The 19,367-nt window shown below is 52.4% G+C and overlaps 5 protein-coding genes across 6 annotated transcripts; all 5 read left to right on the top strand.

Annotated features, from left to right (window-relative positions):
* Positions 1 to 4,365: 4,365 nt before the first annotated feature.
* LOC118641976 (hemoglobin subunit zeta-like) lies at positions 4,366 to 6,492 on the top strand. Its single transcript, XM_036279656.1, has 3 exons — positions 4,366 to 4,656; positions 5,352 to 5,556; positions 5,719 to 6,492. Exons 1-3 carry the CDS (start codon positions 4,562 to 4,564, stop codon positions 5,845 to 5,847), a joined length of 429 nt encoding a protein of 142 aa, XP_036135549.1. The 5' UTR covers positions 4,366 to 4,561; the 3' UTR covers positions 5,848 to 6,492.
* Positions 6,493 to 6,611: 119 nt separating this feature from the next.
* Positions 6,612 to 7,422, top strand: HBM (hemoglobin subunit mu). Its single transcript, XM_036279657.1, has 3 exons — positions 6,612 to 6,747; positions 6,918 to 7,122; positions 7,228 to 7,422. The coding sequence occupies exons 1-3, from the start codon at positions 6,656 to 6,658 to the stop codon at positions 7,354 to 7,356; spliced, it is 426 nt and encodes a 141-aa protein (XP_036135550.1). The 5' UTR covers positions 6,612 to 6,655; the 3' UTR covers positions 7,357 to 7,422.
* Positions 7,423 to 9,661: 2,239 nt separating this feature from the next.
* On the top strand, positions 9,662 to 11,284 carry LOC118641975 (hemoglobin subunit alpha). Of its 2 annotated transcripts, none has more exons than XM_036279655.1 (4): positions 9,662 to 9,962; positions 10,371 to 10,483; positions 10,727 to 10,931; positions 11,059 to 11,284. In XM_036279655.1, the coding sequence occupies exons 2-4, from the start codon at positions 10,389 to 10,391 to the stop codon at positions 11,185 to 11,187; spliced, it is 429 nt and encodes a 142-aa protein (XP_036135548.1). In that variant the 5' UTR covers positions 9,662 to 9,962; positions 10,371 to 10,388; the 3' UTR covers positions 11,188 to 11,284. The 2 variants fall into 2 exon arrangements, with proteins under 2 accessions (XP_036135548.1, XP_036135547.1); XM_036279654.1 differs by having other exon boundaries at positions 9,674 to 9,855; positions 10,048 to 10,483.
* A 3,929-nt stretch (positions 11,285 to 15,213) lies between these two features.
* Positions 15,214 to 16,159, top strand: LOC118641974 (hemoglobin subunit alpha). The gene is made up of 3 exons (XM_036279653.1): positions 15,214 to 15,369; positions 15,611 to 15,815; positions 15,934 to 16,159. The coding sequence occupies exons 1-3, from the start codon at positions 15,275 to 15,277 to the stop codon at positions 16,060 to 16,062; spliced, it is 429 nt and encodes a 142-aa protein (XP_036135546.1). The 5' UTR covers positions 15,214 to 15,274; the 3' UTR covers positions 16,063 to 16,159.
* A 2,064-nt stretch (positions 16,160 to 18,223) lies between these two features.
* Positions 18,224 to 19,155, top strand: HBQ1 (hemoglobin subunit theta 1). The gene is made up of 3 exons (XM_036279488.1): positions 18,224 to 18,479; positions 18,615 to 18,819; positions 18,933 to 19,155. The coding sequence occupies exons 1-3, from the start codon at positions 18,385 to 18,387 to the stop codon at positions 19,059 to 19,061; spliced, it is 429 nt and encodes a 142-aa protein (XP_036135381.1). The 5' UTR covers positions 18,224 to 18,384; the 3' UTR covers positions 19,062 to 19,155.
* Positions 19,156 to 19,367: the final 212 nt, after the last annotated feature.

Here is a 19,367-nt window from a genome sequence, read left to right as displayed (position 1 = left end):
CCCTTCACATTACAAAGAATCAGTGCCTGTTTGTGCTGGTGAATCTAAAGACAAAGTGTGTCAGAGATCCATGAAGACAGGTGGCAGCTCCTTGTCCAGCATCAGGCAGGTACCCACCAAGCACTCCTGGTGCTCCTGGCCCTGAGCTCAGTGTCTAGGAGGCAGGATAGGCAGGATCATCGGCTCAAGAACCTAACCTGCTCCGTTAGGTTGAGGCACAAGGATCACTGACTCACTCAACAAGTACTTTGAGGGTGCCTGCTCTGGGCAGTACTGACTGTTTGGGATGCTTGGAATATACCAGTAAATAAAACTGAAATAAAAACCCTCTGCTCTCCTGAGCTCACTTTCTAGTGGGGGGAAAAAAACAGTCCGGGTGGTGTGGTTCAGTGGTTGAGCATCGAGCCATGCACTAAGAGGTCACTGGTTCGATTCCTGGTCAGACACATGCCCAGGTTGTGGGCCTGATCCCCAGTGGGGGGCATGCAGGAGGCGGTCAATCGATGTTCTCTCTTATCGATGTTTCTATCTCTCTCTCCCTGTCACTTCTTCTCTCTCTAAAATCAATAAAGGAAAAAAAAAAGTTTAATAAAAACATTTTTTTCTTTTCTTTTCAGTTCTAATTAAAAAAAATTGGGGGGAGTAACATTGGTTAATAACATTATGTAAGTTTCAGGTACACAACTTTATAACATGATACCCATATACTCTATTGTGTGCTTACCACACAAAGTCTAGTCCCCTTCCATCACCATACATTTGGCCCCTTTTATCCTCTTTGTCCTCCAAAAAATGTTTGTTTTCCTGTAGAAAAAAAAGTAGAGCAGGTGGGAGATTGGACAAGCAGGTGTGAGAGCAGGTTGTAATTTTAAATGGAGTGGTTAAGCCTTGGCCGGTTTGGCTCAACATTGGCCAGAGGACCCAAGGGTCTTGGGTTCAATTCCTGGTCAAGGGCATGTACCTGGGTTGAAGATTCGATCCCTGTTCCTGGTTGAGGTTGTGCAGAAGGCAACTGATGAATGTGTCTCTCTCATATCAATGTTTCTCTCGCTCTTTCTCTCCCTCCCTCCCTTCCATTCTATCTAAGAATCAATGGAAAAATATCCTCCATAAGAATGAATGAATGAATGAATGAATGAATGAATAAATAAATAAATAAATAAATAAATAAATCAAGGGAGGGGTCAATGTGGGCCTATTAACATGGTGATGTCTGAGGGAGTGACAATATTAGGGAAGGAGCTTTCAGGGGAGAGGCCTCAGGGGGGATCCAGGAGGACAGAAGGTAGGGAGCAGAGCTAGGAGGGCAGGAAGAAGGAGAGAGGACAGGAAGCAGGAGGGGACAGGAAATTTTCCCTCACCGATCAGCAGCCATGGCAGGTTTCGGGGGTGAGAGGAAGGTCCAGGAGGACTGTGGACTCTGGTCTGAGCCTCTGGAGCTGGGAATGAGGACCCTGGCAGTCCCAGACTTCTGAATGGGGAGATTAACATACAATGTCATGCAAGTGATCGGGCATGGTTTAGGTTATTACACACATATTTGCCATTTGTTGACGAGTCATAGGAAATGGTTAAAGGGTTGGTTATCTCTGAAAGTGAGGAGGTGAAAAGGAAAAGTTTGGTTTTTAAGCTGTGCTTTTGCCAGGATTGCTATTACAATTAATGCGTTTAATTTTTAAATAAAAAATTTTAAATACACGCACAAAACATGTGCTAAGGAAAATGTAGAAAGCAAAGCCCGAGTGTGCGGAGACTGTGTGTATGTGTGTGTGTATAATAAGCCAAATTACAGAAAGACACCCTAGTCCATTTGACCAGTGAAAATGGACAAATAGATTCTAATTGTCTTATGAGAAAAAGCTCAACTTTAACAACAAATAATGTGTCCCTTCACGTCGATGTTTCTCTCTCTCTGTTCCTCTCTCCTCCTCCTACTCTACCTGAACAAAAAATGGAAAAATGTCCTCGGGTGAGGATAAAAAATAAAAAATAAAAAAAAAATAAAAAAATAAAAACAGGTGTCACTACACATATTACCACAAACAAATAAAAGTCATAACACTGAATGTTAGCCAGTATAGGAAGAAACTGGTACACACCACAAGTCTTAGGGCTCGGTCCAGAAACAGAGCTGTTGATGGAGGTTCTGCCTCTTTCTCTGAGCACCCCTGGGTACTTCCTATGAGGCAGCCTGCGAGGTGGCTATGGGGGGATGTGTGACAGGAGGAGCTCTGTGGCTTCCCCACCAGACCCAGGCCCAGGCTCTAGGATTGGTCTGCCAGCCCCCTCTGCCAGGAGGCCCCAAACTCCTGGCTCAGACACAAAGACAGGACAGGCTCCGGGGCAGCCCCCAGCTCAGCTCCCACCTCATGAACTTAATAGTTTTAGTAACATGTGCTCAATGTGGAAGCCCAGTGAAAAACATGCAAAATCCACCTCCCCACAAAAAAGAATAACCCTAACCCTCATCACTTAGGGATAACTGTTGCTACCAGGTTGGTGCAGTTCTAGCCAGACCTTTCTTCTATTTAAAGAACACTATCATAGTGTATGTCTTCTTTTTTCCCCTTCTTATTAAAAAATTCTATATTTCAAAAAAGATGTGTTTATAAAGAAATGTCTATTATAATTAAATATTTTTATTTTTACTTTATTTATTTAAATCCTCACCTAAGGATATTTTTCTATTGATTTTTATTTATTTTTTTATTTTCTTTAAAAGCTGAAATGAATTTTAATACAGAAAATGAAGACAGCGTTTTGCAAATTTATCCCTCAAAGGGATATCTCAATTTGAGGAAATTAGCGTGTTACACTTTGAGAGATGAAATGTTACCGCTTACACACCAAAATTTAAAAATGAAATTAGCCCTAGCCGGTTTTGCTCAATGGTTAGAGTGTCGGCCCACAGACTGGAGAATCCCGGGTTCGGTTCCCACTAAGGGCATGTACATGGTTGTAGCTTGTGCCCCGCCCTGGTGGGATCGTGTGGGTGGCGACCATTCCATGTGTCTCTCTCACATTGATGTTTCTTTCTCCCTCATCTTCCCTCTCTCCCTCCTGCTCTATCTGAAGAAAAAAAATTTTTTTAATTAAATGAAATGGTTACCGAGGTAATGCAGGTCAGGGGATCAAAGGTGAAGGGTTTCACATTATTACAAAGAAATCCAAAAGGACGCTGCATCACGATCTCTCATTAGTGTTCCAACGGTGCCTCTCTTCAGGCAAACTTGAACATTTTGGCAGACATTCAAGCAGCTTTTTCGGTAAAAAGATTTTTACATGACTACTATTGCTGTTCCCATGATCATCTGCTAGAGGTGGCACGGTGCTGAGAACACAGTAGGTGCTAGTTCCACAGAATACACTTTGGGAAACGCTCTCCCGGCTTGTTTTGGCAGCCTTTTCCCCTCCACGTGCCTCCTCCTCCTCCTCCTCCTCCTCCTCCTCGTCACCTGGACCCCAGCGTGCCTCCTACCGCAGCCTCCATTGATTTTTAGAGTGAAAGGGAGGAAGAGAGAGAGAGAGAGAGAAACATCAACCTGCACAACCCTGACCAAGGCCGGGGTTCAAACCTGCAACCAAGGTATGTGCCCTTGACCAGGAATCGAACCTGAGACTCTGGTCTGTGGGCCAATGCTCTAACCACTGACCCAAACTGACCAGGGCGATTATAATTAAAATTTTTAAATCAAGCTGTTTTTTGTTTAACTTAAAAATATCTACATGAAAATGCACCCTTTGCAAGAGCACATACTAAGGAAAAGGAACACATTAAGTGCATTAGCATGATTGCCTATGGGGGAGAGCGGGGAAAGGGAATAGATTGAGGGTAAAAGATATAAATAGAGCAGGAGAGGGGTCTTGCACAGGCTGGGATGAGAATGTGACAGAGAGAATTGTAGGCTCCTGTGACCCCAGGCTTTGCATGAAGAGTCCAGCTTCCTCCCAGCCTGGGTGCCCATCTTGGAAAGTACCCCCCAACCCAGTTGTTGGGGTACTTGACTGTAGAACCACAGACAGAACCTCATCCAGGTGAGGATGGGGTTAAACAGCAGAGTTGGGAGAGGGTTTGAAATCAGAACTGTCACTCACACCCTGTGACACCTGATCTCAGTTTCCCTCCGTGGGCCTCAGTTTACTCATCTGTAAACTGGAGCTCATAAGGTCATGTTACAGAAGCTTAAGGAACAGAGAATGCTTCTGTCAGGGCCTCTCCCATTGCAAGGACAGGGAGGTCAGGGACAATCATTACAGAGGCCAGTCTCTGGGCGGGGCTGACACGTGGACCCTCAGCCCAAGCCTGGGCCCCTATCTCCTGGAACCTGGGCTCTGGTTGTAGCCCAGGGAGGGAGGCTGGAGTGATAGCCCCTCACACCACCTGTCCCTTAAGGCTCTGACTGCCCATTGTCACTGAAGCTGATAAGAGACCCCTTTTCTCTCCTGATCAAATGATCATAGCCTGGCCCCCAGCCCAGCTCCATGTATATAAGAGGACCCTGGGGGCTGAGCACCATGGAGGCCAGTCCAGGGCTCACTCAGCTCCAGCTCAGTCACCACCATGTCTCTGACCAAGGCCGAGAGGACCACCATCATGTCCATGTGGAGCAAGATCTCCACACAGGCAGATGCCATGGGTGTTGAGGCCCTGGAGAGGTGAGTCCAGACAGACTGGGGTGGGGCCAGGTAGGTGACAATGTGGGGTTAGTGAGGATTGGAGACAGTGAGGAGGGGTCAGTGAGTTCAGGGGTTCTCTGAGGAGGGGACAGTGAGTTAGGGAAGATTAATTGCACAGACATCTGACTGACCCTGGGCTCACTGAGGCCTGAGGAGCATGGCATTTCTTCCAAGGCCTGGAGTGCCTTCTGAAGCAGCCAGGTTGATACCAGCACCGATATTGGGGTCTCTGACCCTGAGGAAACGGTGGGCAAAAGAGGTTTCTCTGAAGAGCCTTCCTGGGATGCCACTGGAGAGAGCATTATTTCTGGCAGAAGGTGAAGTGGGAAGCCTGATCAAGGGTGGAAGGAGGCCCCTCTGGCCAGAGGAGGTGAAAGGGGCTCATTGCCAAGGCAGTGGGAGTTGAAGACTGCTGTGCAGACCCAGTTGGAAGCAAGGAGCCAGGCCAGGAGTTGCTGTGGTCTGGGTGGGAAGGGTGTGTGGGGGCCTCTAGCTGAGGAGGGTGGAGCTTGGGTGGGAGACTGCAGGCTGAGAGAGAAGTGGGACCTGCCAAGCTTGCAAGGCCTGTGGCAGAATTTAACTCCGATTCCTGGAGCTCGGAGAAGATGGGAGGGCTGCGGGGAGGTGGACAGGCTGCTCTCCTCGGGTGCTCACCCCACGCCCCCTCTCCGCAGGCTCTTCACCAGCTACCCCCAGACCAAGACCTACTTCCCACACTTCGACCTGCACCCCGGCTCTGCGCATCTGCGCTCGCACGGCTCCAAGGTGGTGGCCGCCGTGGGAGACGCGGTCAAGAACATTGACAACATCTCCGGGGCCCTGTCCAAGCTGAGCGAGCTGCACGCCTACATCCTGCGCGTGGACCCGGTCAACTTCAAGGTGGGCACGGGGACCGGGGTCCAGGCCGGGTCAGGACAGAGGCGGGGCAGGAGTGCGAGGGGGGAAAGGTCTCCGCGAGAGAGGCTCGGTTCCCCACCCGAAGAGCACCCCAGCCCCACTCCAGCCCCGCGCGGCGCGCTGAGCAGCCCTCCCGCCCCCTAGCTCCTGTCCCACTGTCTGCTGGTCACGATGGCCTCGCACTTCCCCGTGGACTTCACGGCTGACGCCCATGCTGCCTGGGACAAGTTCCTGTCCGTTGTGTCCAGCGTCCTGACCGAGAAGTACCGCTGAGAGCAGCCGAGGGACCTCAAAGGACAGGCTGCGACCTCTCTTCTACCTCTGAACCCTCCCACTGTTCCTCATGATACTCTCCAATAAATGGATGAGAATAGAGTGAGCTGGGTCCTGCGTCCTCAGTTCTGGGGGAAAGGAGGGGACAGAGGGAAAACAGTGTCGCTCCCAGACCGGAGGCCACTCCCAGGGCGTTTTGGGGCGGTCCTCGGGCTGCGGACCACGGAGAGCAACCCGGAGAGGGCCGAGCCGCCCCGGCAGCCCACGCTGTTTTCACCAGGTGCGTCTGCCCTTCAAACCGCCTTTACCAATCGCCCAAAGACTGTCGCTTCACTCAGCCTGTGGGTTGCGTGTGAGGACTCAGGGAACTTTTCTTCAAAACCTGATGTCATGGCCTCCGCTCTGCGGGGACCCCTGATGCGGTTCCCCTCCTGACCCCTCGAGGACAAGGGGGTTCCCTGCCCCGCGCTCTTTCTCCTGATCCCTTCATGGGCTCCCTCCTGGCGAGCGAAGCAGTAACTTTGCCCGCAAGGAAGTCATTACAAATCCCGGTAAAGTCTGCAGCAAAGGCACCCACACTCAGCGGCGTTGGTGCCAGTAATCCGGGGACCCCCGAGGCCGTGGCCACCACTTCAGTGGGGACCTGAGCTGGCGACAATTCCCGGTGCAAGGCGAGGGTTCCCGCGTTCCCGCCGCGCTCCGGCATCTAAAAGCGGGCGGGGTGCAGCCGGGGTGGAGGTGGGCGGGTGCTGCTATAAGGAGGCCAGGGCGGCGGCCGGGGGCTCCCAAAGCACGTCACGCCAGCACCATGCTCAACGCTCAGGAGCGCGCCCATGTCGCGCAGGTCTGGGACCTGATCGCAGGACACGAAGCGCCCTTTGGGGCAGAGCTGCTACTCAGGTGAGTATGGGGTAAGTCTCCAAGATCGCAAGGAGGTGAAGACAGGAGTGTTAGGCCTAAAACGGGGTGGGGGTGGGGCGCAGGAGAAACGGTGGTTTCCAGGGGTCTTGGCGGTGTAGGAGCTGCAAGACCCCACGCTGTCCGCTCTCCTCCCTGACCTGCTCCCGCAGGCTCTTCACAGTGTACCCCAGCACCAAGCTCTACTTCAAGCACCTGGGTGCCTTTCCTGACGAGGTGCACCTGCTGTCCCACGGACAACGCTTGCTAGAGGCGGTGGGCGTGGCCGTTCAGTATGTGGACAATTTGCGCGCGGTCCTGAGCCCGCTAGCGGACCTGCACGCGCACGTGCTACGCGTGGACCCCGCCAACTTCCCAGTGAGGCAGCCTGGGCCGCAGGGGGGGTTCGCGCGAAGCTGAGGATTGGGGGGTTCTGGAAGGAACTGGAGGTAGCAGTCACCCTTTACCCTCCTTCTTTCGCAGCTGCTGATCCAGTGCTTCCAGGTGGTGCTGGCCTCCCACTTACAGGACGAGTTCACGGTGGAGATGCAGGCGGCGTGGGATAAGTTCCTGACCGGCGTGGCCATAGTGCTAACGGAGAAGTACCGCTAAGTCCCGTGCCCTACATGTCAATAAACAGGCCTCAAACGGTGAAACCCTGCGCATGTGTAATCTTTGGGGCTTTGAACAGACGTTACTGTTGCTGAGCAGAGAAGCTCTGGGTCCCGCCAGGAGCCGCCTGGAATCTTAGAGAGTGACCCCAAAACGTAGCTGACAAGGGAATGGGGCTCGGGAGCGACCCTGGGAGCTCTCCATGATGAGGACGGTTCCCGCGCTGACAATCCGAGGTCTGGACACGATACCCGAAGGGAAGGCTTGAACAAAACAGTTGCCCTCCTGTGGCAGGGAGTGTGTGGTGGGGCAGAGCGCGTGCTCGAATAGGGGAAGCGTCTAAGGTTTCAGCGCGCATCGGGCACCCGTGCTGTACCATACAGTTCTCAAAGCACATCGCATTCACTCATTCATTTATTCTTCCTCCACCCCACCTCGCACCGAGAGTTGCGAGCAGAAATCTCAGCCTCCTTTGCAGACGGACGCAGGCACCCAGGTACAGGGGCCAAGTTCCTGGCCTAAGGTCAAATAGTTCGGGGTCCAGGGCTCCTTGGATCCTTGTCTCTGTTCCTTTCAGCTTCCTCCCATATTCCCCATCGCCACCACGCTCAATCTGCAGCACCCCTTACCCTGGGCTCTGAATCTCCTGGGTTGGGGGTGGGGGTACAGAGGAACTCCTAAGTGGCCACAATCAGGCAGGCAGCAAGTTTCCAACTGGGTTCACTCCAACAAGCTGTGTGATCTGAGTCTAAGGCATAGACAGGCGGGGGGAGGGGGAGGGGTGGTGGTGGACCCTTGCCTGGCTGGTGTGGCTCAGTGGTTGAGCTTCGACCCATGCACAAGAGAGGTCACCTGTTCGATTCCTGGTCAGGGCACATGCCCCGGTTGTGGGCCTGATTCCCAGTTGGGGGCATGCAGGAGGTGACCAATCAGTGTTCTTTATCATTGATGTTTCTGTCCCTCTCTCCCTCTATCTTCCTCTCTCTCTCAAATCAATTTTTTTTTTTTATCCTCACCCGAGGATATTTTTCCATTTTTTGTACAGATAGAGTGGGAGAGAGAGAGAGGAAGGGAGAGAGAGAGAAACATCGACGTGAAGGGACACATCGAGTGGCTGCCACCCACACGACCAACCAGGGCCGGGGACAAACTGCAACCGAAGTACGTGCCCTTAGCGGGAACCGAACCCGTGTCTCTCCGGACCGCAGGCCGACGCTCTAACCGCTGAGACAAACCGGCCAGTGCTCTAAAATCAATTTAAAAAAAAAAAAAAAAAAGAAACTACCTTGTGTGACTACGATAATTGTTTTTTACCTTTTTTTTTTTTTTAAATCCTTACCTGAGGATATTTTTCTATTTATCTTCAGATAGAATGGGAGGGAGAGAAAGAGAGAGAGAGAGAAACATCGATGTGAAAGGGACACAGCGACTGGTTGCCTACTGCACCATCCAGACCAGGGCTGAGGACAAACCGCAACCGAGGTACCTGCCCTTGCCCAGAAACGGAATGAAGTGGGAAAAGGGTCCAGGAGGAACCAAATGAGAAGAGCAGACACAGAGGACAGAGCCCAAGGGACTGCTGCTGAAGCATGTCTGAGCTGTTTTCTTCTCTGTCTAAGTCAGTTTAACCATCAGTTTCTCCTGGACATACAAGGCAGTCTTGAGTGAAAGTCCTAGGGGAGGGATGGGGCAGAGGGGTGGGCTGAATGAAACCCATCCAACCCACTCCCCAAAGCTAAGTCTTCCTCCAGGCTCCCAGGAAAGGGCATATCAATGACTTCTCCCCAGTTCTGATGTTTAACCTTTAGTAATTCCCTCCCGCCAACTAGACCAAGGGACTGTCACTTGTTTCACCAGTAAGGGGACTGCATCAGCTGGTATTCCTGCCCCTTCTCATTGCTTCTCCAGAAGTCCCTCCTTCCTTTATCCTGCAGAGTCTGGCCAGCTTTTCCCCACCACATCTCCCCACATCCATTCTGCAACCACAGAGGCCCTCCCTCTCTCCCCTTGACCTCCTACCAGCCAAGTGGGGGGCTCCCCCTCCACCCTGTTCCACCTAATACTTATTCATCCTCCAGTCTCACCTCCTCAGCTAAGCCCACCATGATCCTCAGACTAACCCTAATATCTTTGAATGCCTCATCCACTCCCTTCATGCTTTCTTAGGACCTTTAATGGGGTTTGAGCCTATACATACTTGTGTGATGATTTGATGACATCTATGTCCCTAACTAGGCTGAAAGTTCAGCTCTTGTTAAGCAGTTGCTTTATTTATCAATTCAGCTACTGTTGATCTAGTGAGTCTTGTGTCAGGCACAATTTGGGGGATGGGGAATGGTGATGTCATTGTGAACCAGGACCATTTTGGTCAGTCAGGGAGAGAGACAGTCATTCACACAATCACATAGGGATCCTGAGTAGGGGAGGCCACCTCAGAGTTCCCAAGATGGGGCTGCAGGACCACCACCACGGGAGAAGCTGAAGTCCCACCCCAGCCATGTGAATCAAGTTCCTCAATATTTGTTTTTCAATGACACTGAGGGGAGCACTGGAAGATTCAAGACTGAAGGGAAGGAGGAGGGATTCCAGGCAGGAGTTTTTGACATGTGAGCAAAGGTGTCTTTGTGCACGATTCTCTCTCTCTCTCTCTGTCTTTCTAACTTTTTTTTTTTTTTTGGTACGTGCCCCTAGTGGGAACCGAACCCGGCCAACGCTCCAACCGCTGAGCCAAACCGGCCAGGGCTAGGCAGGCCTTTCTAGAAGCAGCCGCATCCAGGGAGGGAGAAATATCCTGTCCCAGGAATGTTGGGCTCCTCCGCAAACTAGAAGCAAAGCCCACAGAGCTCCAGCCAGATGCTGATTTGTGCACGGGCGCCCCCTGCCCTGCTGGTCAAGTAGTGTGTTCCCAGCTCCGAGTCGACCAATGAGCGCGGCCCGGGCGGGCGTGCCCCTCGGGCCCCAGGCATAAAAGCTCCACGCACTCCCCACCTGCCACTCTTCTGGTCCATACACAGACTCAGAAAGAAGCAACCATGGTGCTGTCCCCCGACGACAAAAGCAACGTCAAGGCCGCCTGGGGTAAGGTTGGCGGCAATGCTGGCGAGTATGGCGCCGAGGCCCTGGAGAGGTGAGGACCTCCTTTTTCTTGCTTCGACCCGGGGTCGCAACACTGCGCACGGGCCTGCCAGCAACGCCTCGGTTTGCTGTGGCCTGGCTGGCGCCCACATCCCTAAGATCTCAGGGTCCAGACTGCGGACCTGCCCAAAGAGGCCAGCCCGTGCCTTCATCCGAATCCAAGGCTCATGACCTTGCGCCGCCTCCCCGCCCCCCGCCCCCTTCAAGCCCGCCGCTCACGCTCTTCTCTTCGCAGGATGTTCCTGAGCTTCCCTACCACCAAGACCTACTTCCCCCACTTCGACCTGTCCCACGGCTCCGCCCAGGTCAAGGGTCACGGCAAGAAGGTGGGTGACGCCCTGACCAACGCTGTGGCCCACATGGACGACCTGCCTGGTGCCCTGTCGGCCCTGAGCGACCTGCACGCCTACAAGCTGCGTGTGGACCCTGTCAACTTCAAGGTGAGCAAGGGGGCCGGGCCGGGCCTGGCGGGCCAGGCCCGCAGAGGTCTGGGCGGAGGGCTCCCGTGGGTTCCCGACAGGGGAGTGCGTGCGGCCCCTGATACCCTGATACCGCCTCTCTTCACAGCTCCTGAGCCACTGCCTGCTGGTGACTCTGGCCACCCACCTCCCCAATGAATTCAACCCTCCCACCCATGCCTCCCTGGACAAGTTTTTTGCCTCCGTGAGCACCGTGCTGACCTCCAAATACCGTTAAGCTGGAGCCGCGGCTATCCCTACCCCAGGTCGGGGCCCCTTTGCGCTCTGCGCACCCGCACTTCCTGATATTTGAATAAAGTCTAAGTGAGTTGCAACTTGTGTGGCCTCGGTTCTGTGTGCCCTCGAATGTGCCAGGGGTGAGGGTGGTTCTCCTTGCTTTGGGCCTCTCGGTGGCAGGCCAAGAGAGGGAACTGGAGGGAGAAGGAGGGAAGGGATCTAAGGTTGAGGCTTCCAGGAATGTGCTGAACCAAACTTCAGTCCTAGGATGTGCCAGATCTCCAAGGGTTCCTCTCTGGGGTAGAGGTGGGGAGTGTTAAGAACTGCCATCCACTTTAAAGTCTCTCTGACTGATCACTGCTAAACAAACAATCTAGATCAAAATAAAACAAAGAAAAACAAACCCCAGGTATGCCACTCCTGGTACAAAGGCAGGTGCTAGACAATTTCCATGAGTGTCCCACCGCCTCCCTACCAGAAGCAAGGTGTGTTGGAATGGGGATCAAAGTCCCAAGCATCCTTCCTGGGTCACAAAACCTTTCTGCTGCCGGCAGTCTGTGAAACAAGAGAGGAGCATGAACAGATTGCAGCAGTGAGTGTGCACTGGGGGCACCACTTTAGCAGAGTAACTTGCTCCCTTATTCTGCACTTCAGGAGGCACATTAATAACTCATTGTGTTCCCAAATCTGTTTTCCCCAGCTCATCACCAACCCCCGGCCCCTATTCTGTAGCCAGAGGCTTCTGGGGTCTCCCAACAGATCTATGTAATTGGATAGGTCCGTCTCCCAGATGCTGAAGCCCTGGACTCCACACTGGAATCTTGCACACGTCACCAGGCTTGTAGCCACCTGAAGCACACCATCAGTGCCCCAGCCCAGCCCTGATCTCCAGGGCAACATACAATGCTCGATGAAAGTTGAGGAGGGTGGCAAACCCCTTGCTCACCACTTTTTGGGGGCCATGGGACTCTGAACAGCTGGGGAGTTGCTTCACACTCTCCATCATGCACTTTCCTCAGACTCACAGTCCAAATTATTTATATTTAAAAGGGAAAAACAGCCCTGCTGGTGTGGCTCAGTGGATTGAGCTGGGAGGTCCCTGTTCAATTCCAGTCGGGCACATACCTGGTTTACAGGCTTGATCCCCAGTAGGGGGCGTGTAGGAGGCAGCCAATTGATGTTTCTCTCTCACATCCATGTTGCTACCTCTCCCTTCATCTCTCTATAAAACGTCAATAAAAACATATTTTTTAAAAGGAGAAAAACAACAAAGTAGTAAGTTAAAATCCAGTTATGCTTTCACACACACACACACACACACCCTTTTTATGTTATTCAAAGGAGGGAGAGAATGTCTCTCTGCCCTGCCTTCCTCCCCCCCAACTCCTCCTTCTGCAGAAAAATACAGGTCAAGTGTTTGGGACTGAGCCTACTGGCTCCTATCCTGTGCTGAGGGGACACAGCTACATTTAAAATATTTGTCTGCAATCTGCTCTTCTTCTCTCTCAACCTTGTCTTCTCTACATCTCTTCTAGCCACTTTATTCAACTGTCTCATTTTCAGCAATGTATTGGTTATTTCTATATTTTTGTTAATTTCCTTTGTCAATTTTTCTGTTAAACCATTTATTTGTCTTTTCCCATATGAAAAGTGTAAGCCATTGACTGAAATAAGTTCTTTAAGTCTTGCCTTAAAAGAGTTCAATGGGCCCAGCCAGTGTGGCTCAGTGATTGAGCACCGACCTATATACCAAGAGGTCACCGGTTCGATTCCCAGTCAGAGCACATACCCAGGTTGTGGGCTTGATCCCCAATGGGTATTTCTGTCTCTCTCTCTCTCTCTCCCTTTCTCTTCCTCTTTCTGTAAATTCAATTAAGAAAAAATATTTTTTAAAAAAGCCCTGGTCGGCCCTGGCCGGTTTGGCTCAGCGGTTAGAGCGTCGGCCTGCGGTCCTGAGAGACCCGGGTTCGGTTCCCGCTAAGGGCATGTACCTCGGTTGCAGTTTGTCCCTGGCCCTGGTTGGGTCGTGTGGGTGGCAACCACTCGACGTGTCCCTTTCACGTCGATGTTTCTCTCTCTCTCTCCCTCCCACACTCTAGCTGAACAAAAAATAGAAAAAATGTCCTCGGGTGAGGATAAAAACAAAAATAAATAAATAAATAAAATAAAAAAGCCCTGGTCGGTTTGGGCGTCGGTCCAGGGAGACCGGGTTCGGTTCCCACTAAGCACATGGGCCTCGGCTGCGGTTAGTCCCCGGCCCTGGTTGGGTCGTGCAGGTGGCAACCACTTGATGTGTCCCTTTCACGTCGATGTTTCTCTCTCTCTTCCTCTCTCTCCCTCCCACTCTATCTGAACAAAAAACAAAAAATGTCCTTGAGTGAGGATTTAAAAAAAAAAAAAAAAGTTCAAGGGGCAGGAGGATTGGAGCAAGATGCAGAAGCAGGGGTTGGTCCCAGGCCTGAAGAGTGGAATTTGGTGCTTCTAAGCCCCCAGGATCTTATCCTTTTTGTTTTTCAGATGTCAAAATGGGCCTGAGGCTGTTGACAGAACCAGGAAAAGAGTGAAGAGTAGTAGGAGGGGGGAATGGAATGAAGTGGGAAAAGGGTCCAGGAGGAACCAAATGAGAAGAGCAGACACAGAGGACAGAGCCCAAGGGACTGCTGCTGAAGCATGTCTGAGCTATTTTCTTCTCTGTCTAAGTCAGTTTAACCATCAGTTTCTCCTGGACATACAAGGCAGTCTTGAGTGAAAGTCCTAGGGGAGGGATGGGGCAGAGGGGTGGGCTGAATGAAACCCATCCAACCCACTCCCCAAAGCTAAGTCTTCCTCCAGGCTCCCAGGAAAGGGCATATCAATGACTTCTCCCCAGTTCTGATGTTTAACCTTTAGTAATTCCCTCCCGCCAACTAGACCAAGGGACTGTCACTTGTTTCACCAGTAAGGGGACTGCATCAGCTGGTATTCCTGCCCCTTCTCATTGCTTCTCCAGAAGTCCCTCCTTCCTCCATCCTGCAGAGTCTGGCCAGCTTTTCCCCACCACATCTCCCCACATCCATTCTGCAACCACAGAGGCCCTCCCTCTCTCCCCTTGACCTCCTACCAGCCAAGTGGGGGGCTCCCCCTCCACCCTGTTCCACCTAATACTTATTCATCCTCCAGTCTCACCTCCTCAGCTAAGCCCACCATGATCCTCAGACTAACCCTAATATCTTTGAATGCCTCATCCACTCCCTTCATGCTTTCTTAGGACCTTTAATGGGGTTTGAGCCTATACATACTTGTGTGATGATTTGATGACATCTATGTCCCTAACTAGGCTGAAAGTTCAGCTCTTGTTAAGCAGTTGCTTTATTTATCAATTCAGCTACTGTTGATCTAGTGAGTCTTGTGTCAGGCACAATTTGGGGGATGGGGAATGGTGATGTCATTGTGAACCAGGACCATTTTGGTCAGTCAGGGAGAGAGACAGTCATTCACACAATCACATAGGGATCCTGAGTAGGGGAGGCCACCTCAGAGTTCCCAAGATGGGGCTGCAGGACCACCACCACGGGAGAAGCTGAAGTCCCACCCCAGCCATGTGAATCAAGTTCCTCAATATTTGTTTTTCAATGACACTGAGGGGAGCACTGGAAGACTCAAGACTGAAGGGAAGCAGGAGGGATTCCAGGCAGGAGTTTGTGAGCAAAGGTGTCTTTGTGTAGGATTCTAACCCTTTTTTTTTTTTTTTTTGGTGCATGCCCCTAGTGGGAACCGAACCCGGCCAACGCTCCAACCGCTGAGCCAAACCGGCCAGGGCTAGGCAGGCCTTTCTAGAAGCAGCCGCATCCAGGGAGGGAGAAATATCCTGGCCCAGGAATGTTGGGCTCCTCCGCAAACTAGAAGCAAAGCCCACGGAGCTCCAGCCAGATGCTGATTTGTGCACGGGCGCCCCCTGCCCTGCTGGTCAAGTGGTGTGTTCCCAGCTCCGAGTCGACCAATGAGCGCGGCCCGGGAGGGCGTGCCCCTTGGGCCCCAGGCATAAAAGCTCCACACGCTCCCCACCTGCCACTCTTCTGGTCCATACACAGACTCAGAAAGAAGCAACCATGGTGCTGTCCCCCGACGACAAAAGCAACGTCAAGGCCGCCTGGGGTAAGGTTGGCGGCAATGCTGGCGAGTATGGCGCCGAGGCCCTGGAGAGGTGAGGACCTCCTTTTTCTTGCTTCGACCCGGGGTCGCAACACTGCGCACGGGCCTGCCAGCAACGCCTCGGTTTGCTGTGGCCTGGCTGGCGCCCACATCCCTAAGATCTCAGGGTCCAGACTGCGGACCTGCCCAAAGAGGCCAGCCCGTGCCTTCATCCGAATCCAAGGCTCATGACCCTGCGCCGCCCCCCCCCCCCGCCCCCTTCAAGCCCGCCGCTCACGCTCTTCTCTTCGCAGGATGTTCCTGAGCTTCCCCACCACCAAGACCTACTTCCCCCACTTCGACCTGTCCCACGGCTCCGCCCAGGTCAAGGGTCACGGCAAGAAGGTGGGTGATGCCCTGACCAACGCTGTGGCCCACATGGACGACCTGCCTGGTGCCCTGTCGGCCCTGAGCGACCTGCACGCCTACAAGCTGCGTGTGGACCCTGTCAACTTCAAGGTGAGCAAGGGGGCCGGGCCGGGCCTGGCGGGCCAGGCCCGCAGAGGTCTGGGCGAGGGCTCCCGTGGGTTCCCGACAGGGGAGTGCGTGCGGCCCCTGATACCGCCTCTCTTCACAGCTCCTGAGCCACTGCCTGCTGGTGACTCTGGCCACCCACCTCCCCAATGAATTCAACCCTCCCACCCATGCCTCCCTGGACAAGTTTTTTGCCTCCGTGAGCACCGTGCTGACCTCCAAATACCGTTAAGCTGGAGCCGCGGCTATCCCTACCCCAGGTCGGGGCCCCTTTGCGCTCTGCGCACCCGCACTTCCTGATATTTGAATAAAGTCTAAGTGAGTTGCAACTTGTGTGGCCTCGGTTCTGTGTGCCCTCGAATGTGCCAGGGGTGAGGGTGGTTCTCCTTGCTTTGGACCACGGGCCTCTTTGCAGCAGATGAAGAGAAGGAAGGGGATAAAAGGGCAGAGGAGGGAGTGGAACCAGTCCTGATGTCACTGCCAGTTATTCACTGGGCAACCCTCCACTGTCACCCTTTGTTGCATACATTCCCCTTCCTACATTTCATTCTCCAGCCTTTGCTACTCAATATGAATTTGCTTTGTTTTCCAGCTTTACATTCTATGGCATTTGCAGTCAGAGTTCACTGGCCTCCAGCCTAGGACCTCTGAGCTCTCCCATGGCTCCTCTCAGAGTTGCACAGTGGGAAGCACGCGGGTCACACTCAGTCTAACTGAATGCTCGCCTCTCCACCAAGTGCCTCCCCAATACACACACAGTCTAGACGAAATTGGATTTGAGCATTGCAGTTGCCAGGCAATTTCCTGGAGGCACTCTTTTATCCTGGGTCCACCTCTAGGATGCTCACTCTCGATACTGCCATCCTGGAGCCATCACAAGTCTAGAGGCCCAGATTTGGGGCCCAGCTGGGCATCCACTGCAGGCCGGCACCTCGATTCCCCACAGTGCTTCAGGGGAGAGGAGAGCTAGGGCCAAGGAGCCTGTACTCTGATGTGCTTACTCCCCACAGAACAGGCCCCTAGTGCTGCAGCCTCAGAGTGAGGGCCGCTGTGCAGCCCCAACTGAGAGTGGTGTCCTTTCTTCCCTGAGTTCAAGAGTGGCCTTTAGGAAACGAGACAGCAGGTCCCCTGCTTCAGTTTGTGATGCTTTTAGCATGCTGGTGGCACAGTCTGAGTTCTCAGTAAGAGGCAGTCTTCCTTATTTTATTAAGAAAAATGAGACGGTGATCAGGAAGAGGTTGTCAATGGGGGTAAAAGGAGAAACATCTGTAACAAAAATAAATTAATAAGAAAAAGAAAAAGAAATAAAAAAGAAAAGTGAGAGAACAACAGAAATTTCCATCAACTGACAAATAAACCAACAAAATATGGTCCATCCATACAATAGAATGTTGTTCAGCCATAAAAAGCAATGGAGTATTGACACATAATACAAGGTGGATCAACTTTGAAAATTAGCTTAGTGAAAGAAGCCAGACACAAAAGACCATATACTGCATAATTTTATTCATATGAAATATCCAGAATAGGCAAAGCTGTAGAGACTTGTAGTGGGCAGGGGCTGGAGAAGGGTTATGAATACTGCTAATGGATACAGAGTTTCTATTTGGGATGATAAAAAAATTCTGGAACTGGATAACAGTAGAGTAAATGTAATTAAGGACACCAAATTGTACACTTTAAAATGACTAAGATGGCAAATTTTATGTTATATAAATTTTACCACCACTACTACCACCACCACCACCAACAAAAACAGTTGTTCTTGGCACAGAATGAGTGCCCCATAGGTACTAGCTATTATTATTATGATACATCCTAGGCACTCAATAAATGTTCACTGTCCTGGAAAAAACATCTGCTATAAGTGAAGTACTTAACATTTATTATCCATTTAATTCTCACGACAACCTTGGGAAGAAGAAATTATATTTATTTTATACAATAAATGAGAAAATAGACTCAGGGAGGTGTCATAATAGACTTGGGAGGGAGGTAGAATAAGTTGACATGCAATGCTAAAATCCATGCTAAAATTTTGTGTTACCTAATAATAACGATATATGGAAATATTTTAATATATAAAAGTATTTAGCCCTGGCCAGTTTGGCTCAGCGGTTTGAGCCGTCGGCCTGCGGTCCAGAGAGACCCGGGTTTGGTTCCCACTAAGGGCACGTACCTTGGTTACAGTTTGTCCCCAGCCCTGGATGGGTGGTGCAGGTGGCAGCCACTCGATGTGTTCCTTTCACGTCGATGTTTCTGTCTCTGTTCCTCTCTCTCCCTCCCACTCTACCTGAACAAAAAATGGAAAAATGTCCTCTGGGAAAAATGTCCTCTGGTGAGGATAAAAAAAAAATTCCATATATCAAACACTACAAAAGTGAGGACCTCCGGGCCCAGGGCAATTGGGAAGGTTCCAGGTCAGAGCAGATGGAGGCTCTGCAGCGTGGCGCCCCCTGGACGCGGTGGGGACCTGCAGGCCCGGATTGGCGCAGGCGCGGCCTCTGGCGCTCAACTTGCTCGGCGGACTTGCTCGGCGGCCCAGGGCTCCAGGATGGTGCTGTCCGCCGCGGACAAGGCGGCAGTGCGCGCCCTGTGGAGAAAGCTGAGTAATAACGTCGGAGTCTACACCACCGAGGCCCTGGAGAGGTGCAGAGACCCTAGCACCCTCAGGGCTCACATGCCTTCCTGCCCACAGCGGGGGATGGGTTCCTGCCCTTCCGGATGCTTCCCTCCTCTAGCCCAAACCCCAGGGGCGCACCTCACTCACCGTTCCTCCCACAGGACCTTCCTGGCTTTCCCTTCCACCAAGACCTACTTCTTACACCTGGACCTGAGCCCCGGCTCTGCCCAGGTCAAAGCCCACGGCCAGAAGGTGGCCGCCGCGCTGACCCTGGCCGTGAACCACCTGGACGACCTGCCTGGCACCCTGTCGGCTCTGAGCGACCTGCACGCACACAAGCTGAAAGTGAACCCCATTAACTTCAAGGTGAGCATGCAGGCGGGGGCTAGACTGTCTCACCAGAGGTGGGGACAGTTCCTACCAGGGAAGAGTGTGGGGGACAGCTGGATCTCGGCGGGGTCGACTCCATCTCTCCGCAGTTCCTGTGCCACTGTCTGCTGGTGACCCTCGCTCGTTACTATCCCGGAGACTTCAGCCCCGCCCTGCAGGCCTCGCTGGACAAGTTTCTGAGCCACGTGATTTTGGCGCTGGCCCCCAACTATCACTAAAAACTAGGGGTGGGTGATCACGGAAACCCCCAGCCTTCCTTCCTGCTACGTCCCAGTGTTTTGAGTAAAGTCTCCAAAAGAAAGCCTCAGCCTGCATGCATGCGTGTGTTCCCTGGCGGAGAGTGCCAGGGGCTTGGTGGAAGTCGGGGAGAGGTGCCCCCCTCCTACCAAACAAAGGGTGGGTGTCTGAAGAGGCCTGAGCTTCACATCCCGCCAAGGTCAGATCCAGCGCCCCCTGGCCTGCATTCCCTGGATGCCCTGGGTGGCCGAGGAGAGATTCAGGTCACCTGAAGTGTTTGGTACATC

The sequence above is a fragment of the Molossus molossus genome, unplaced genomic scaffold, assembly GCF_014108415.1.
Source record: "Molossus molossus isolate mMolMol1 unplaced genomic scaffold, mMolMol1.p scaffold_m16_p_3, whole genome shotgun sequence".
NCBI lineage: Eukaryota > Metazoa > Chordata > Mammalia > Chiroptera > Molossidae > Molossus > Molossus molossus.
The sequence above is the reverse complement of the archived record's forward strand: the minus strand, read 5'-3'. Positions and strand labels throughout refer to the sequence as shown.

Excerpts from the sequence above, each read along its gene's own strand:
- LOC118641974 (XM_036279653.1), top strand. The coding sequence starts at position 15,275 with ATGGTGCTGTCCCCCGACGACAAAAGCAACGTCAAGGCCGCCTGGGGT. Across the intron at positions 15,370-15,610 it reads GGCGCCGAGGCCCTGGAGAG|GATGTTCCTGAGCTTCCCCA; the intron begins GTGAGGACCTCC and ends TTCTCTTCGCAG. Across the intron at positions 15,816-15,933 it reads TGGACCCTGTCAACTTCAAG|CTCCTGAGCCACTGCCTGCT; the intron begins GTGAGCAAGGGG and ends CTCTCTTCACAG.
- HBM (XM_036279657.1), top strand. The coding sequence starts at position 6,656 with ATGCTCAACGCTCAGGAGCGCGCCCATGTCGCGCAGGTCTGGGACCTG. Across the intron at positions 6,748-6,917 it reads GGGGCAGAGCTGCTACTCAG|GCTCTTCACAGTGTACCCCA; the intron begins GTGAGTATGGGG and ends CTGCTCCCGCAG. Across the intron at positions 7,123-7,227 it reads TGGACCCCGCCAACTTCCCA|CTGCTGATCCAGTGCTTCCA; the intron begins GTGAGGCAGCCT and ends CTTCTTTCGCAG.
- LOC118641975 (XM_036279655.1), top strand. The coding sequence starts at position 10,389 with ATGGTGCTGTCCCCCGACGACAAAAGCAACGTCAAGGCCGCCTGGGGT. Across the intron at positions 10,484-10,726 it reads GGCGCCGAGGCCCTGGAGAG|GATGTTCCTGAGCTTCCCTA; the intron begins GTGAGGACCTCC and ends TTCTCTTCGCAG. Across the intron at positions 10,932-11,058 it reads TGGACCCTGTCAACTTCAAG|CTCCTGAGCCACTGCCTGCT; the intron begins GTGAGCAAGGGG and ends CTCTCTTCACAG.
- HBQ1 (XM_036279488.1), top strand. The coding sequence starts at position 18,385 with ATGGTGCTGTCCGCCGCGGACAAGGCGGCAGTGCGCGCCCTGTGGAGA. Across the intron at positions 18,480-18,614 it reads ACCACCGAGGCCCTGGAGAG|GACCTTCCTGGCTTTCCCTT; the intron begins GTGCAGAGACCC and ends TTCCTCCCACAG. Across the intron at positions 18,820-18,932 it reads TGAACCCCATTAACTTCAAG|TTCCTGTGCCACTGTCTGCT; the intron begins GTGAGCATGCAG and ends ATCTCTCCGCAG.
- LOC118641976 (XM_036279656.1), top strand. The coding sequence starts at position 4,562 with ATGTCTCTGACCAAGGCCGAGAGGACCACCATCATGTCCATGTGGAGC. Across the intron at positions 4,657-5,351 it reads GGTGTTGAGGCCCTGGAGAG|GCTCTTCACCAGCTACCCCC; the intron begins GTGAGTCCAGAC and ends CCCTCTCCGCAG. Across the intron at positions 5,557-5,718 it reads TGGACCCGGTCAACTTCAAG|CTCCTGTCCCACTGTCTGCT; the intron begins GTGGGCACGGGG and ends CCCGCCCCCTAG.